This window comes from Dendrobates tinctorius, unplaced genomic scaffold, assembly GCF_039654945.1.
Source record: "Dendrobates tinctorius isolate UK_male_01 unplaced genomic scaffold, ASM3965494v1 ptg000423l, whole genome shotgun sequence".
In the NCBI taxonomy this organism is placed as follows: domain Eukaryota; kingdom Metazoa; phylum Chordata; class Amphibia; order Anura; family Dendrobatidae; genus Dendrobates; species Dendrobates tinctorius.
The window spans coordinates 1,237,941-1,255,455 of record NW_027362087.1 but is presented as its reverse complement, the minus strand read 5'-3'; the positions used below and the strand labels follow the sequence as shown (position 1 = coordinate 1,255,455).

Here is a 17,515-nt window from a genome sequence, read left to right as displayed (position 1 = left end):
AGATGAAGATGGGGGGGATGAGAGGAGACCGTGGGAGATGAAGATGGGGGGGATGAGAGGAGACCGTGGGAGATGAAGATGGGGGGGATGAGAGGAGACCGTGGGAGATGAAGATGGGGGGGATGAGAGGAGACCGTGGGAGATGAAGATGGGGGGATGAGAGGAGACCGTGGGAGATGAAGATGGGGGGGATGAGAGGAGACCGTGGGAGATGGAGATAAGGGATGATAGGAGACCGTGGGAGATGGAGACAGGGGGGATAAGAGGAGACAGTGGGAGATGAAGATGGGGGGGATGAGAGGAGACCGTGGGAGATGGAGATAGGGGATGATAGGAGACCGTGGGAGATGGAGACAGGGGGGATAAGAGGAGACAGTGGGAGATGGAGATGGGGGGATGAGAGGATTCAATGGCAGATGGAGACGGGGATGAGAGGAGACAGTGGGAGATGGGGATGAGAGGAGACAGTGGGAGATGGGGATGAGAAGAGACAGTGGAAGATGGAGACGGGGATGAGAAAAGACCGTGGGAGATGTTGACGGGGGATGAGAGGAGACAGTGGGAGATGGAGTCAGGGGGGATAAGAGGAGACAGTGGGTAATGCAGACAGGGGATGAGAGGAGACAGTGGGAGATGGAGATGCGTAGAGAAGAGGACACAGTGGGTGATGGAGATGGAGGGAATTAAAGGAGACAGTGGGAAATAAAGGAGACAGAGGAAATTAAAGGAGAGAGAGATGGAGATAGGGGGATGAGAGGAGACTGTGGGATGCAAGGATACAGTGGGATATGTAGAAGGGGGATGAGAGGGGAGTCGGTGGGAGATGGAGATGGGAGGGATGAGAGGAGACCATGGGAGATGAAGATGGGGGGGATGAGAGGAGACCGTGGGAGATGAAGATGGGGGGATGAGAGGAGACCGTGGGAGATGGAGATAGGGGATGATAGGAGACCGTGGGAGATGGAGACAGGGGGGATAAGAGGAGACAGTGGGAGATGAAGATGGGGGGGATGAGAGGAGACCGTGGGAGATGAAGGTGGGGGGGAGGAGAGGAGACCGTGGGAGATGAAGATGGGGGGGATGAGAGGAGACCGTGGGAGATGAAGATGGGGGGGATGAGAGGAGACCGTGGGAGATGAAGATGGGGGGGATGAGAGGAGACCGTGGGAGATGAAGATGGGGGGGATGAGAGGAGACCGTGGGAGATGAAGATGGGGGGGATGAGAGGAGACCGTGGGAGATGAAGATGGGGGGATGAGAGGAGACCGTGGGAGATGAAGATGGGGGGGATGAGAGGAGACCGTGGGAGATGGAGATAAGGGATGATAGGAGACCGTGGGAGATGGAGACAGGGGGGATAAGAGGAGACAGTGGGAGATGAAGATGGGGGGGATGAGAGGAGACCGTGGGAGATGGAGATAGGGGATGATAGGAGACCGTGGGAGATGGAGACAGGGGGGATAAGAGGAGACAGTGGGAGATGGAGATGGGGGGATGAGAGGATTCAATGGCAGATGGAGACGGGGATGAGAGGAGACAGTGGGAGATGGGGATGAGAGGAGACAGTGGGAGATGGGGATGAGAAGAGACAGTGGAAGATGGAGACGGGGATGAGAAAAGACCGTGGGAGATGTTGACGGGGGATGAGAGGAGACAGTGGGAGATGGAGTCGGGTGATGCGAGGAGACAGTTGGAGATGGGGACGGGAAATGAGAGGAGATAGTGGGAGATGGAGACGGGGGATGCGATGAGACAGTGGGAGATGGAGATGGGGATGAGAGGAGACAGTGGGAAATGGAGACGCGGGATGCGAGGAGACAGTGGGAGATGGAGATGGGAGGAGACAGTGGGAGATGGAGACGGGGGGATGACCCGCACATCCTCGCACTTGTGTCTGTCTAGATAGACATTACCATCTGACACTTACAGAGTTGATGAGAATTTCAGCGACATGTCCAGTGATCAGATCCACAACTGTCAATCCCGGCACCGCCCGAGCATGGATCCACACCCCACCGACCAGGAGCAGCTTGTCACCAATGACGTGGGAGCTGTGCGAGTATCTAGTGGATGAGAAGATGCTCAAAATCATACAACCTGAACATGGATTCTGCCCCAGGTCTTGCTGGACTCGAAGCTGAGCTAGGAAGACATGTTTGTGCAGCTGCACTGAAAGCTCCCATGGATACCGGGGAGTCCTCTAGACACTGCTCTGTAGCCCACACACTGTGGTGCCACTCGGTCCTCCCAGCCCACACAAGGTGCCACTGCACTCCCAGCCCACACACCATGGTGCCCCTCGGAACCCCCAGCCCAGACACTGTGGTGCCGCTCAGCCCTCCCAGTCCACACACCGTGGTGCCGCTCAGCCCCCCCAGTCCACACACCGTGGTGCCGCTCAGCCCTCCCAGTCCACACACCGTGGTGCCGCTCAGCCCTCCCAGTCCACACACCGTGGTGCTGCTCAGCCCTCTCAGTCCACACACCGTGGTGCCTCTCAGCCCTCATACTATGGTGCTGTTCAGCCCTCCCAGTGTGGTACCGCTCAGCCCTCATACCGTGGTGCAGCTCAGCCCCCAAGCCTCCACATCGTGGTGTCACTCGGCCCTCCCAGCCCGCACACCATGGTGCCGCTCGGCGCTCCCAGCCCACACAACGTGGTGCCGCTCAGCCCCCCAGCCTGCACACTGTGGTGCCGCTCAGCCCTCCCAGCCCTCATACCCTGATGCAGCTCAGCCCCCCCAGCCTGCACACCGTGGTGTCTCTCAGCCCTCCCAGTCCACACACCATGGTGCCGCTCAGCCCTCCCAGTCCACACACCGTGGTGCCGCTCAGCCCTCCCAGTCCACACACCGTGGTGCCGCTCAGCCCTCCCAGTCCACACACCGTGGTGCCTCTCAGCCCTCATACTGTGGTGCTGTTCAGCCCTCCCAGCGTGGCACCGCTCAGCCCTCCCAGCCCTCATACCGTGGTGCAGTTCAGCCCCCAGCCTCCACATCGTGGTGTCACTCGGCCCTCCCAGCCCGCACACCATGGTGCCGCTCAGCCCCCCAGCCCGCACGCCATGGTGCCACTCGGCCATCCCAGCCCGCACACGATGGTGCTGCTCAGCCCCTTATACTCACCTGGGTGTCAGTGGGGGAGTGGTGTGCAAATGTTCCCAGGAGAAATGAGATTGGGTCGTCTTCAGGACAGTGATGGATCCTGAGGGGATACCAGACGCCAGGAGACCTCCAGACAGAATGGCGCCACCACAACGAGCGCAGGAACTGTGACTGTGACAACCTAATGGGGCAGTGCCGACAACCGGAACCTGACAACAAGGAATCTCGGTCACGGTCCATCCACAGACACAGCAAACCTCAGTCAACTGCAGAACATATCACCCGTCACCGATCTCACCGCAGAACGTTTCACCCGACACTCACCGATCTCACCGCAGAACATCTCAACCGTCACTGACCGATCTCACTGCAGAACATCTCACCCGTTACTGACCGATCTCACCGCAGAACATCTCACCCGTTATTGACCGATCTCACCGCAGAACATCTCACCCGTTACTGGCTGATCTCACCGCAGAACATCTCAACCGTCACTGACCGATCTCACTGCAGAACATCTCACCCGTTACTGACCGATCTCACTGCAGAACATCTCACCCGTTACTGACCGATCTCACCGCAGAACATCTCACCCGTTATTGACCGATCTCACCGCAGAACATCTCACCCGTTACTGGCTGATCTCACCGCAGAACATCTCAACCGTCACTGACCGATCTCACTGCAGAACATCTCACCCGTTACTGACCGATCTCACTGCAGAACATCTCACCCGTTACTGGCTGATCTCACCGCAGAACATCTCACCCGTTACTGGCTGATCTCACCGCAGAACATCTCACCCGTTACTGGCTGATCTCACCGCAGAACATCTCAACCGTCACTGACCGATCTCACTGCAGAACATCTCACCCGTTACTGACCGATCTCACTGCAGAACATCTCACCCGTTACTGGCTGATCTCACCGCAGAACATCTCACCCGTTACTGGCTGATCTCACCGCAGAACATCTCACCCGTTACTGGCTGATCTCACCGCAGAACATCTCAACCGTCACTGACTGATCTCACCGCAGAACATCTCACCCTACACTCTCTGATCTCACCGCAGAACATTTCACCCGACACACTCTGATCTCACTGCAAAACATTCACCCGACACTCACCGATCTCACCGCAGAACATCTCAACCGTCACTGACCGATCTCACCGCAGAACATCTCACCCATTATTGACCGATCTCACCGCAGAACATCTCACCCGTTACTGGCTGATCTCACCGCAGAACATCTCAACCGTCACTGACCGATCTCACCGCAGAACATCTCACCCGTTATTGACCGATCTCACCGCAGAACATCTCACCCATTACTGGCTGATCTCACCGCAGAACATCTCAACCGTCACTGACCGATCTCACTGCAGAACATCTCACCCGTTACTGACCGATCTCACTGCAGAACATCTCACCCGTTACTGGCTGATCTCACCGCAGAACATCTCACCCGTTACTGGCTGATCTCACCGCAGAACATCTCACCCGTTACTGGCTGATCTCACCGCAGAACATCTCAACCGTCACTGACTGATCTCACCGCAGAACATCTCACCCTACACTCTCTGATCTCACCGCAGAACATTTCACCCGACACACTCTGATCTCACTGCAAAACATTCACCCGACACTCACCGATCTCACCGCAGAACATCTCAACCGTCACTGACCGATCTCACCGCAGAACATCTCAACCATCACTGACCGATCTCACCGCAGAACATCTCACCCGACACTCTGTGATCTCACCACAGAACATTTCACCTGACACTCTCTGATCTCACTGCAAAACATTCACCCGACACTCACCGATCTCACCGCAGAACATCTCATCCGTCACTGACCGATCTCACCGCAGAACATCTCACCCATCACTGACCGATCTCACCGCAGAACATCTCACCCTACACTGACTGATCTCACAGCAGAACATCTCACCCGACACTCTGTGATCTCACCACAGAACATTTCACCTGACACTCTCTGATCTCACTGCAAAACATTCACCCGACACTCACCGATCTCACCGCAGAACATCTCATCCGTCACTGACCGATCTCACCGCAGAACATCTCACCCATCACTGACCGATCTCACCGCAGAACATCTCACCCGTTACTGGCTGATCTCACAGCAGAACATCTCACCCGTTACTGACTGAGCTCACCGCAGATCATCTCACCCGTCACTGACTGATCTCACCGCAGAACATCTCACACGTGACTGACTGATCTCACCGCAGAGCATCTTGTTTAGCTGCTGACAGACCTGAGCCCAGGACATGTCCTCCGTGTGCAGGAACGCGACGTCTTGCAGAGCTGCCGACTCCAGAGAGCGACCTCCGAACACAAATACATAGGAGTGACCTGAGGGGAAGACGGCAGAGCGCTGCTGAAATCCTCTGTGCTGACAATCTCTACATGACTGACAAGATCAATCAGCAGTGAGAAGGCTCAGAGCAAAGGTAAGGTATCCAGGGGCCCCTATGAAAGGAGAATGTGGCTGTCCAGCTGCAACATCAGAAGTCAGGAATTATACAGGAGGTGTCAGGAGGCGGAAGTTCTAAAAGTGTCAGGATCAGGGGTTTATACAGTAGGTGTCAGGAGCTGGGGATTATATAGGTGGTGTCAGGAGCTGGGGATTATACAGGTGCTGTCAGGAGCCAGAGATTACACAGGAGGTGTCAGGAGCCGGACATTACACACGAGGTGTCAGAAGCCGGGGATTATACAGGAGGAGTCAAGAGCCAGGGATTATATGGGAGGCTTTAGGAGCCAAAGATTACACAGGAGATGTCAGGAGCTGGGGATTATACAGGAGGTGTCAGGAGCTGGGGGTTATACAGGTGGTGTCAGGAGCTGGGGATTATACAGGAGGTGTCAGGAGCTGGGATTATACAGGATGTGTCAGGACATGGGGATTATACAGGAGGTGTCAGGAGTCGGGGATTATACAGATGTCAGGAGCTGGGAATTATACAGGAGATGTCAGGAGCTGGGGATTATACAGATGTCAGGAGCTGGGAATTATACAGGAGATGTCAGGAGCTGGGGATTATACAGGAGGTGTCAGGAGCTGGGGATTATACAGGTGGTGTCAGGAGCTGGGAATTATACAGGAGGTGTCAGGAGCCAGAGATTACACACAAGGTGTCAGGAGCTGGGGATTTTACAGGTGGTGTCAGGAATTATACAGGAGATGTCAGGAGCCAAGGATTATACAGGAGGCACCAGGAGCTGGGATTATACAGGATGTGTCAGGACATGGGGATTATACAGGAGGTGTCAGGAGTCGGGGATTATACAGATGTCAGGAGCTGGGAATTATACAGGAGATGTCAGGAGCTGGGGATTATACAGGAGGTGTCAGGCGCTGGGGATTATACAGGTGGTGTCAGGAGCTGGGGATTATACAGGAGGTGTCAGGAGCCAGAGATTACACACGAGGTGTCAGGAGCTGGGGATTTTACAGGTGGTGTCAGGAATTATACAGGAGATGTCAGGAGCTGGTGATTATACAGGAGGTGTCAGGAGCTGGGGATTATACAGGTGGTGTCAGGAGCTGGGGATTATACAGGTGGTGTCAGGAGCTGGGGATTATACAAGAGGTGTTAGGAGCCAGAGATTACACACGAGGTGTCAGGAGCTGGGGATTTTACAGGTGGTGTCAGAATCTGGGGATTATACAAATAGTGTCAGGATCTGGGAATTATACAGGAGGTGTCAGGAGCCGGAGATTACACACAAGGTGTCAGGAGCTGGGGATTATACAGGTGGTGTCAGGATCTGGGGATTTTACAAATAGTGTCAGGAGTCGGGGATTATACAGGAGGTATACATCATTAGTCCATTAACACTAACCAAAAACCCATTCAATACAAGATATAGAGAAGCTACCCACTAGAATGGATAGACAATCGAATGTATGGTTTAAAATACATTTTTTAATGATTTTACAAAATTATTATAAAGTGATAATAAATCCACTTGCAATGATGCCTCTAGCCAAACACATCATGCTTGATTCCTACTGTATATAAGCATGATTTAGAAAAAAATCTTATATAGGCATCTCCCTTGGCAAGTGTAATGAGGTACTGAATGACTCCCAAAAAAGCTACAATTAATATACAAAAAAATGCAAAAAAAATATAATAAGACACTAATGCAAAGTGCCACAGCGCCTGTAGAAATTATCAGTATTCAACAAACAATGAACAAACAGACATTGTTTAGCCTTTGTGCATGCTTATATACAGTCATGGCCAAAAGTTTTGAGAATGACATAAATATTAATTTTTACAAAGTCTACTGCTTCATTTTTTCTAATGGCAATTTGCATATACTCCAGAATGTTATAAAGAGTGATCAGCTTAACAGTAATTACTTGCAAAGTCAATATTTGCCTAGAAAATGAACTTTATCCCCCAAAACACATTTCAACATCATTGCAGCCCTGCCTTAAAAGGACCAGCTAACATCGTTTCAGTGATTGCTCCATTAACACAGGTGTGGGTGTTGATGAGGACAGGGCTGGAGATCAATCTGTCATGATTAAGTAAGAATGACACCACTGGACACTTTAAAAGGAGGCTGGTGCTTGGCATCATTGTTTCTCTTCTGTTAACCATGGTTATCTCTAAAGAAACACGTGCAGTCATCATTGCACTGCACAAAAATGGCCTAACAGGGAAGAGGATCGCAGCTAGAAAGATTGCACCTCAGTCAACAATCTATCGCATCATCAAGAACTTCAAGGAGAGAGGTTCCCTTGCTGCCAAAAAGGTTCCAAGGCGCCCAAGAAAGACCAGCAAGCGCCAGGACCGTCTCTTAAAAGTGTTTCAGCTGCGGGATCGGGCTACCAGCAGTGCAGAGCTTGCTCAGGAATGGCAGCAGGCAGGTGTGAGTGCATCTGCACGCGCTGTGAGGCGGAGACTCTTGGAGCAAGGCCTGGTCTCAAGGAGGGCAGCAAAGAAGCCACTTCTCTCCAGGAAAAACATCATGGACAGACTGATATTCTGCAAGAGGTACAGGGAGTGGACTGCTGAGGACTGGGGTAAAGTCATTTTCTCTGATGAATCCCCTTTTCGATTGTTTGGGACATCTTATTAGGAGAAGACCAGGTGAGCGCTACCACCAGTCTTGTCTCATGCCAACTGTCAAGCATCCTGAAACCATTCATGTGTGGGGTGGCTTCTCAGCCAAGGGAATGGGCTCTCTCTCAGTCTTGCCTAAAAACACAGCCATGAATAAAGAATGGTACCAGAATGTCCTCCAAGAGCAACTTCTCCCAACCGTCCAAGAGCAGTTTGGCGATCCACAATGCCTTTTTCAACATGATGGAGCACCTTGCCATAAAGCAAAGGTGATAACTAAATGGCTCAGGGAACAAAACATAGAGATTTTGGGACCATGGCCTGGAAACTCCCCAGATCTTAATCCCATTGAGAACTTGTGGTCAATCATCAAGAGACAGGTGGACAAACAAAAACCTTCAAATTCAGACAAAATAAAAGCATTGATTTTGCAAGAATGGACTGCAATCAGTCAGGATTTGATCCAGAAGTTGATTGAGAGCATGCCAGGGAGAATTGCTGAGGTCCTGAAGAAGAAGGGTCAACACTGCAAATATTGACTTGCTGCATTAACTCATTCTAACTGTCAATATAACCTTCTGTTACTCATAATATGATTGCAATTATATTTCTGTATGTGATAAAAACATCTGACAAACACACATAAAAACCAGAGGGCAGCAGATCATGTGAAAATATAATATTTGTGTCATTCTCAAAACTTTTGGCCATGACTGTACAGTAGGAATCAAGCGTGATCTGTTTGGCTAGAGGCATCATTTCAATTGGATTTATTATCACTTTATAATATTTTTGTAAAATCAATACAAAATGTATTTTATACCATACATTCATTTGTCTATCCATTTTACAGGAGGTGTTAGGAGCTGGGGATTATACAGGAGATGTCAGGAGTGGGATTATACAGGAGGTGTCAGGAGTCGGGGATGTTACGTGTTACAGAACCACTTAGCACCCAGAATATGTTGTGCAGTTATATGGATGTATAATAGGTTCTATGAGAGATGCATGTCCCTAATGTATCAGCATTCCCCTTTTGTCCGCCCTCCCCCCACCTTTGTAATTTCCACAGTAAACATGGCAGGCTCCGGCCACCTGCGGCTTTTGTAATGCATGTCTGGCCTGCCCTCTGTATCTGTGTGATATATTCTGTGTCCTGTGAGTAAAGTGTTGTCAGACTGGAAATACATGGAGAAGCAGTGATCTTTTATATGCACCCATGAAAACAAGGAATTCCAGCCAGCGTCATTCATTCAGACTCCAGCCAACGCAGAGCGGACCTCCGAAAACACGGGGTGGTGCTGAAAGAGGTACCCCGGCTTGGTAGACCCCGTTACAGGGGATTACACAGAAGGTGTCAAGAGCTGGGGAATATACAGTAAGTTTCAGGATCCAGGGATTATACAGGAGGTGTCAGGATCCGGGGATTACACAAGCGGCAGGAGCTGGGATTTACAGGACGTGTCAGGAGCCGGATATTATACAGGAGATGTCAAGAGGCGGGGATTACACAGGAGGTGTCAGAAGCCTGAGATTATACAGGAGGTGTCAGAAGCCGGAGAATATACAGGAGGTGTCAGGAATTATACAGATGTCAGGAGCCAAGGATTACACAGAAGGCACCAGGAGCTGTGATTATACAGGAAGTGTCAGGACATGGGGATTATAAAGGAGGTGTCAGGAGTCGGGGATTATACAGATGTCAGGAGCTGGGAATTATACAGGAGATGTCAGGAGCCAATGATTATACAGGAGGTGCCAGGAGCCAGGGATTACACAGGCGCCAGGAGCTGGGATTATACAGGAGTTGTCAGGAGCCAGGAATTATACAAGAGGTGTCAAGACTCAGAGGTTATAAAATTGTTAGGAGCAGGGGATTATAAAGGTGTCAGAAGCAGGGGATTACACAGGTGGTGTCAACAGCTGGGGATTACACAGATGTAGGGAGTCGGTAATTATGCAGGAGGTGTCAGGAATTTCAACAAAAGGATGTCCAAAATATAATGGGCACTTCAACCAATAATACTACTGCTCTCATCCCATATATACTGTACCAGTGAAATAGGAAAAAGAAGAAATCCCAAAATATAATGAACTCAATGAACTTTATTGATAGATCAATTAAAATACTATTAAAAAATAAAAAAAGCAACATACTGTCCAGGGGACACCGAGCGGGAAAATACCAATAATAATGGTATAAGATGAATCACATTATAAATCTCATATCATTATAGTACAATGGGTACAACTCAAATGGGTTTAAAACACGCTATATATGGATCATATGAAAATTTCATGGACATAAGATGAAAAACAAATAACCATAACAACATCACAATCGCCCATATGCATAAATGTGATGTGGCAAAATAGCCATATAAACTTAATTCACGTGAATATTACTATGATGAAAAACAGACCATGACAGCTATGTATAATAACCCCAAAGTGGCAATATCAAACCACAGTTCATAAACAAAGTCCCATAAAGCTGAATAATATTACCAGATAGAGAAGGTGTATCCTCCGCTCAGCGTCCCCTCACCCTGATGCGCGTTTCACTACCAGCTTCTTCTGGGAGCGTGTGAACTGCGGTTTGATACTGCCACTTTGGGGTTTTCATGCAAGTCTATATGGCTATTTTGCCACATCACATTTATGCATATGGGCGACTGTGATGTTGTGAGCACCTATATATATATATATATATATATATATATATATATATATATATACTAGCTGAATAACCCGGCGCTGCCCGGGCATAGTAACTGTGGTTAGTTATAACAAGTTATAATTATCCTCCATCCCATAGTCCCGTGCCCATATACCCATCATACATATCCACGATCCCATAGGCCCGTGCCCATATACCCATCATACATATCCACCATCCCATAGTCCCGTGCCCATATACCCATCATACATATTCTTCATCCCACAGTCCCATGCCCATATACCCATGATACATATTCGCCATCCCATAGTCGAGTGCCCATATACCCATCACACATCCTTCATCTCATAGTCCCGTGCCCATATAACCGTCATACAGATCCTCCATTCCATAGTCCAGTGTTCATATACCCATCACACATCCTCCATCCCATAGTCCCGTGCCCATATACCCATCACACATCCTCCATCCCATAGTCCCGTGCCCATATACCCATCATACATATCCTCCATCCCATAGTCCAGAGTTCATATACCCATCACACATCCTTCATCTCATAGTCCCGTGCCCATATACCCATCATACAGATCCTCAATCCCATAGTCCAGTGCCCATATACCCATCACACATCCTCCATCCCATGCCCATATACCCATCATACATATCCTCCATCCCATAGTCCCGTGCCCATATACCCATCACACATCCTCCATCCCATAGTCCTGTGCCCATATACCCATCATACATATCCGCCATCCCATAGTGCTGTGCCCATATACCCATCATACATATCCGCCATCCTATAGTCCCGTGCCCATATACCCGTCATACATATCCTCCATCTCATAGTCCAGTGCCCATATACCCATCACACATCCTCCATCCCATAGTACCGTGCCCATATACATATCCGCCATCCTATAGTCCCGTGCCCATATACCCGTCATACATATCCTCCATCCCATAGTCCGGTGCCCATATACCCATCACACATCCTTCATCCCATAGTGCTGTGCCCATATACCCATCATACATATCCGCCATCCTATAGTCCCGTGCCCATATACCCGTCATACATATCCTCCATCCCATAGTCCAGTGCCCATATACCCATCACACATCCTCCATCCCATAGTACCGTGCCCATATACATATCTGCCATCCCATAGCCCCGTGCCCATATACCCATCATACATATCCTCCATCCCATAGTCCGGTGCCCATATACCCATCACACATCCTTCATCCCATAGTCCTGTGCCCATATACCCGTCATACATATCCTCCATCCCATAGTCCAGTGCCCATATACCCGTCATACATATCCTCCATCCCATAGTCCAGTGCCCATATACCCATCACACATCCTCCATCCCATAGTCAACCATTATGACATCATAATGAGCGGCGGGGCTTGCAACCTATGATGACATCAGCGTCGCCATGGCAACCATTGTGACATCATACTGAGGGGCTGGGCTTGACGAGCACACACTTTTTCCCCAGTATGTAGATAGGGGCATTATGACATCATAATGAGGGGCGGGGCTTGACGCGCACACACTTTTTCCCCAGTATGTAGATAGGGGCAAAATTGTTTGGTGAATTGGAACGCGCGGGGTTAAAATTTCGCCTCACAACATAGCCTAGGACGCTCTCGGGGTCCAGACGTGTGACTGTGCCAAATTTTGTGTCATGATCCAGGACGGGGTTTCGCTTTGACCCGTCCTGGTTAGACTAGGGGTTAATTGTGCTGCCTCTCTCTGGCAGCAGGAGGCTATTTAGTGCTCACTCGACCTGGGTCCGGTGTCAGTTATACTCCTGCCCTCGGCTGAGTTAGTTGACCTCTTGTATACGTGTGCCTTGTGCCTGATCACTTGCTTGCTTGTTTGGTTTTGATCCGGTTCTGTCCCTGTTACGAGTTCTGCCTGACCCTCTTGTACTGCGCTACCTCTCGTGTATGACTCTCTGCTCGTCCCCTTGGTACCACGTCGCCCTCTTGTGTATGACCTTTGGCTTTGTCTGGCTACCCGTCTGTTTGTCCCTCCTGTACCTCGTTTGCCCGTACTGTTGTGACCTCCATTTTGCCTGACTCTGAGTTGTTGTATGGTGTCCTGTCATATCTGAATGCAGGCGCTAAGCCCCGCCCCTTGCAGTCACATGACCATAGGTCCTGTGCCAGCTTGCTCATTTTCAGTGTCCGCAGGTCCTGTGCCTCTTTACTTTCCAGCGCTGACTGGACCCTGACACTATTAGCTTGAAGCACGCATGGTCACCTCTGCTGCCCTGCTCCCCAGGTAACTCTTAGCACTGCTTCTGTACTCAGGACACGCGCACTGGCTCTGTGAGCAAGTGTAGTGCGGTGTCTCTGACATTTTGTGGCTGTAGCTGCGACGGTGAGGATGCCAGTCCCGGACATACATACATACACACACACATACATACACATACACACACATACATACACACTTTGAGCTTTATTTATCTATCTATCTATCTATCTATCTATCTACACACACTATGGTTATTTGTTTTTCATCTTATGTCCATGTAATTTTCACATGTTCCATTTATAGCGTGTTTTAATCCCATTTGAGTTGTACCCATTGTACTATAATGATATGAGATTTATAATGTGGATTCATCATATACCATTATTATTGGTATTTTCCCGCTCGGTGTCCCCTTGAAAGTATTTTTCTTTTTTAATTTTTTAATAGTATTTTAATTGATCTATCAATAAAGTTCATTGATTTTATTATATTTTGGGATCTCTTCTTTTTCTCATTTCACTGGTATATATGGGATGAGTAGTATTATTAGGAGGTGTCAGGAGCAAGGGATTACACAGGAGTTGTCAGAAGCCGGGGATAATACAGAAGGTGAAAGGAGCCGGAAATTAAAATAGAGGTGTCAGAAGCTGGGGATTATACAGGAAGTGTCAGGAGCTGGGCATTATACAGGAGGTGTCAGGAGTCGGCGATTATAAAGGAGGTGTCAGGAACCAGTGATAACACAGGAGGTGTCAAGAGCCGGGAATTACAAAGGAGGTGTCAAGAGCCGGAGATTATACAGGAGGTGTCAAGAGCCGGAGTTTATATAGAAGGTGTCAGAAGGGATTATAAGGAAGGTGTCAGGAGCTGGAGATTATACAGGAGGTGTCAGGAACCGGTGTTTACACAGGAGGTGTCAGGAGCCAGAGATTACGCAGGAGGTGTTAGGAGCCAAGCATTATACAGGAGGTGTCAGGAGCCGTGGATTACACAGGTGTCAGGAGCCGAGGAAAATACAGGTGGTGTCAGGAGCCGGGCAATATACAGGATGTGTCGGAGCCGAAGATTACACAGGATGTGTCAGAAGGGGATAAACACAGGAGGTGTCAGGAGCCAGAGATTATACAGGAGGTGCCAGAAGCCAGGAATTACACAGGAGGTGTCAAGCGCCGGAAATTATACAGGAGGTGTCACGAGCAGGGAATTACACAGGAGGTATCAGGAGCCTGAGATTATAGAGGAGGTGTCTGGAGCTGGGAATTACACAGGAGGTGTGAAGAGTTGGAGATTATACATGAGGTGTCTCTGGGGCCGGAGATCATACACGTGGTGTCAGGAGCTGGGGATATTATAACACAGGAGGTGTCAGGCACCAAGGATTATAAAAGAGGTTTCAGGAGACCTGGATTATACATGTGTGAGGAGCCGGGGATTACACAAGGTGTCAGGAGCCGGGGAATATATAAGTGGTGTCAGCAGTTGGAAATTATACAGGAGATGTCAGGAGCCGGGGATTATACAGGTGGTGACAAGGGTTGGGGATAACACATAAGGTGTCAGGAGCTGGACATGCTGGAGAATATACAGGAGGTGTCAGAAGCCAGAAACTATACAGGAGATGTCAGGAACCGGGAATGACAGAGGAGGTGTCAGGAGTCAGGGATTATACAGGAGATGTCAGGAGCCAAGCACAGGAGGGGACGGAGATTATACAGGAGGTGTCAGGAGCCAAGTATTATACAGGAGGCGTCAGGAGCCAATGATTATACAGGAGATGTCAGGAGCGGGAATTATACAGGAGGAGTCAGGAGCCGGGGAATATACAGGCGTCAGGTATATAGGAGGTGTCAGGTGTCAAGAGCCAGAGGTAATATAAGAGGTGTCATGAGCCGGAGATTATACAGGAGGCGTAAGGAGCAGGGGAATATACAGGAGGCGTCAGGAGCCGAGGATTATAAAGTTCTAAAGGTGTCAGTGACTGGGGATTATACAGGTGTCAAGAGCCGGGGATTATACAGGAGGCGTCAGTACACAGGAGGTGTCAGAAGCAAAGGATTATACAGGTGGTGTCAGGATCTGGGGATTACACAGATGTCAAGAGCCGAGGATTACACAGGAGATGTCAGGAGCAGGAGATTACACAGGAGGTGTCAGGAGCCGGAGATTACATAGGGGGTGTCAGGAGCCAGAGATTACACAGGAAGTGTCAGGAGCCAGATATTACACAGGAGGTGTCAGGAGCCAAGGATTACACAGGTTTTAGGAGTCGGGGACCACACAGAAGGTGTCAGGATCCATGGATTACACAGAAGGTGTCGGGATCTGGGGATTACATGGGAGGTGTCAGGAGCTGAGGATTATACAGTAGGTGTCAAAAGCCAGGGATTATACAGGTGTCAGGAGTGGGGGAATATACAGGTGTCAGGATCTGGGGATTACACAGGAGGTGTCAGGATCCGGGGATTATACTGGAGGTGTCAGGAGCCAAGGATTATATTGGATATGTTATGAGTGAGGGATTATACAGGGGGTGTCAGGGGCCGGGTAATACACTGGATGTGTCAGGAGCTGGAGATTGTACAGGTGTCAGAAGCTGGGAATTACACAGTTGTCAAGAGCCGGAGATTATATAGGTGTCAGGAGCCGGGGATTACACAGGAGGTGTCAGGAGCCAGAGGTAATAAAGTTCTCAGGAGCTGGGATTATACAGGAGGTGTAAGGAGCTGGGTTTTATACAGGAGGTGTCAGGGACCGGGGATTATACAGGAGGTGTCAGGAGCCAGAGGTATTAAAGTTCTCAGGAGCTGGGATTATACAGGAGGTGTAAGGAGCTGGGTTTTATACAGGAGGTGTCAGGGACCGGGGATTATACAGGAGGTGTCAGGAGCCGGGGATTATACAGGATGTGTCAGGAGCCAAGGATTATAGAGGAGGTGTCAGGATCCAACAATTATACAGGAGGTATCAGGATCCAGGGATTACTTAGGTGTCAGGATCCTGGGAATATACAGGTGTCAGGAGCTGGAGATTATATAGATGGTGTCAGGAGTCAGGTAATACTCAGGTGGTGTCAGGAGCCGGGAATTACACAGGAGGTGTTAGGATCCGGAAATTATACAGGAGGTGTCGGTAGCCGGAGATTATACATGAGGTGTCTCTAAAGCCAGAGAATAAACAAGTGGTGTCACTTGGGTTGGGGATTGAGTTGGGGATAGGAGCCAAGGATTACAAAGGTGTCAGGAGCAGGGTATCATACAGGTGGTGTCAGGATCCGGGGAATATACAGGTGGTGTCAGGATCCGGAGATTATTCAGGAGGTGTCAGGAGCCTGGAATTACACAGGTGTCAATAGCTGGAGATTATACATGAGGTGTCTCTGTAGCCGGAGTTTATACAAGTGGTGTCAGCAGCTGGGGATAACACAGGAGGCGTCAGGAGCCTGGGATTATACAAAAGGTGTCAGGAGGTGGGTATTATCCAGGTGGTGTCAGGAGCTGGGTAATATCCAGGTGGTGTCAGGAGCTGAGGATTATACCGGAGGTGTCAGGAGTCGGGGAATATAGAAAAGGTGTTAGGAGCCGGGGATTATAAAGGAGGTGTCAGGACCCGGGGACTATACAGTGGGTGTCAGGATCCTGGGATTACACAGGTGTCAGGATCTGGGGATTACACAGGAGATGTCAAAAGCCGGGGATTGTACAGGAGGTGTTAGGAGCCGGGGAGAATACAGGAGGTGTCAAGGAGTCGGAGAATATACAGGTGGTGTCAGGAGCTGGGGATTATACAGGAGGTGTTAGGACCTGGGGACTATAAAGGAGGTGTCAGGATCCAGGAATTACACAGGAGATGTCAGCACCCGTGGATTATACCCCAGGTGTCAGGAGGCGGGGATAATACAGGAGGTGTCAGGAGTCGGGGAGTATACAGGAGGTGTCAGGAGTCGGGGAATATACAGGAGGTGTCAGGAGTCGGGGATTATACAGGAGGTGTCAGGAACCGGGGATTATAAGGAAGTTGTCAGGAGCTGGGGATTATACAGGATGTGTCAGGATCTGGGGATTACACAGGTGTCAGATCCGGGGAATATACAGGTGGTGTCAGGATCCGGGGAATATACAGGAGGTGTCAGGAGCCGGAAATTACACAGGTGTTAATAGCTGGAGATTATACATGAGGTGTCTCTGTAGCCAGAGTTTATACATGTGGTGTCAGGAACTGGCGATAACACAGGAGGTGTCAGGACTCGGGGATTATACAAAAGGTGTCAGGAGTTGGGTAATATCCAGGTGGTGTCAGGACCTGGGGAATACACAGGAGATGTCAGGACATGAGGACAGAGGTGTCAA

General features: G+C 49.7%; 1 protein-coding gene across 5 annotated transcripts in view; it reads right to left on the bottom strand.

Moving 5' to 3' along the window:
- Positions 1-17,515, bottom strand: part of LCMT2 (leucine carboxyl methyltransferase 2) — a 174,375-nt gene that overhangs the window by 10,017 nt on the left and 146,843 nt on the right. For 4 of the 5 annotated variants that reach the window (XM_073564047.1, XM_073564044.1, XM_073564045.1 and 1 more), the window contains 3 exons: positions 5,390-5,487; positions 3,126-3,313; positions 1,928-2,063 (listed from right to left, as the gene is read on the bottom strand). In XM_073564047.1, coding sequence (XP_073420148.1) covers positions 1,928-2,063; positions 3,126-3,313; positions 5,390-5,487 — 422 coding nt within the window. Of the gene's footprint in view, positions 1-1,927; positions 2,064-3,125; positions 3,314-5,358; positions 5,488-17,515 lie in introns of all 5 variants that reach the window. The other variant, XR_012227519.1, reaches the window with a different exon arrangement.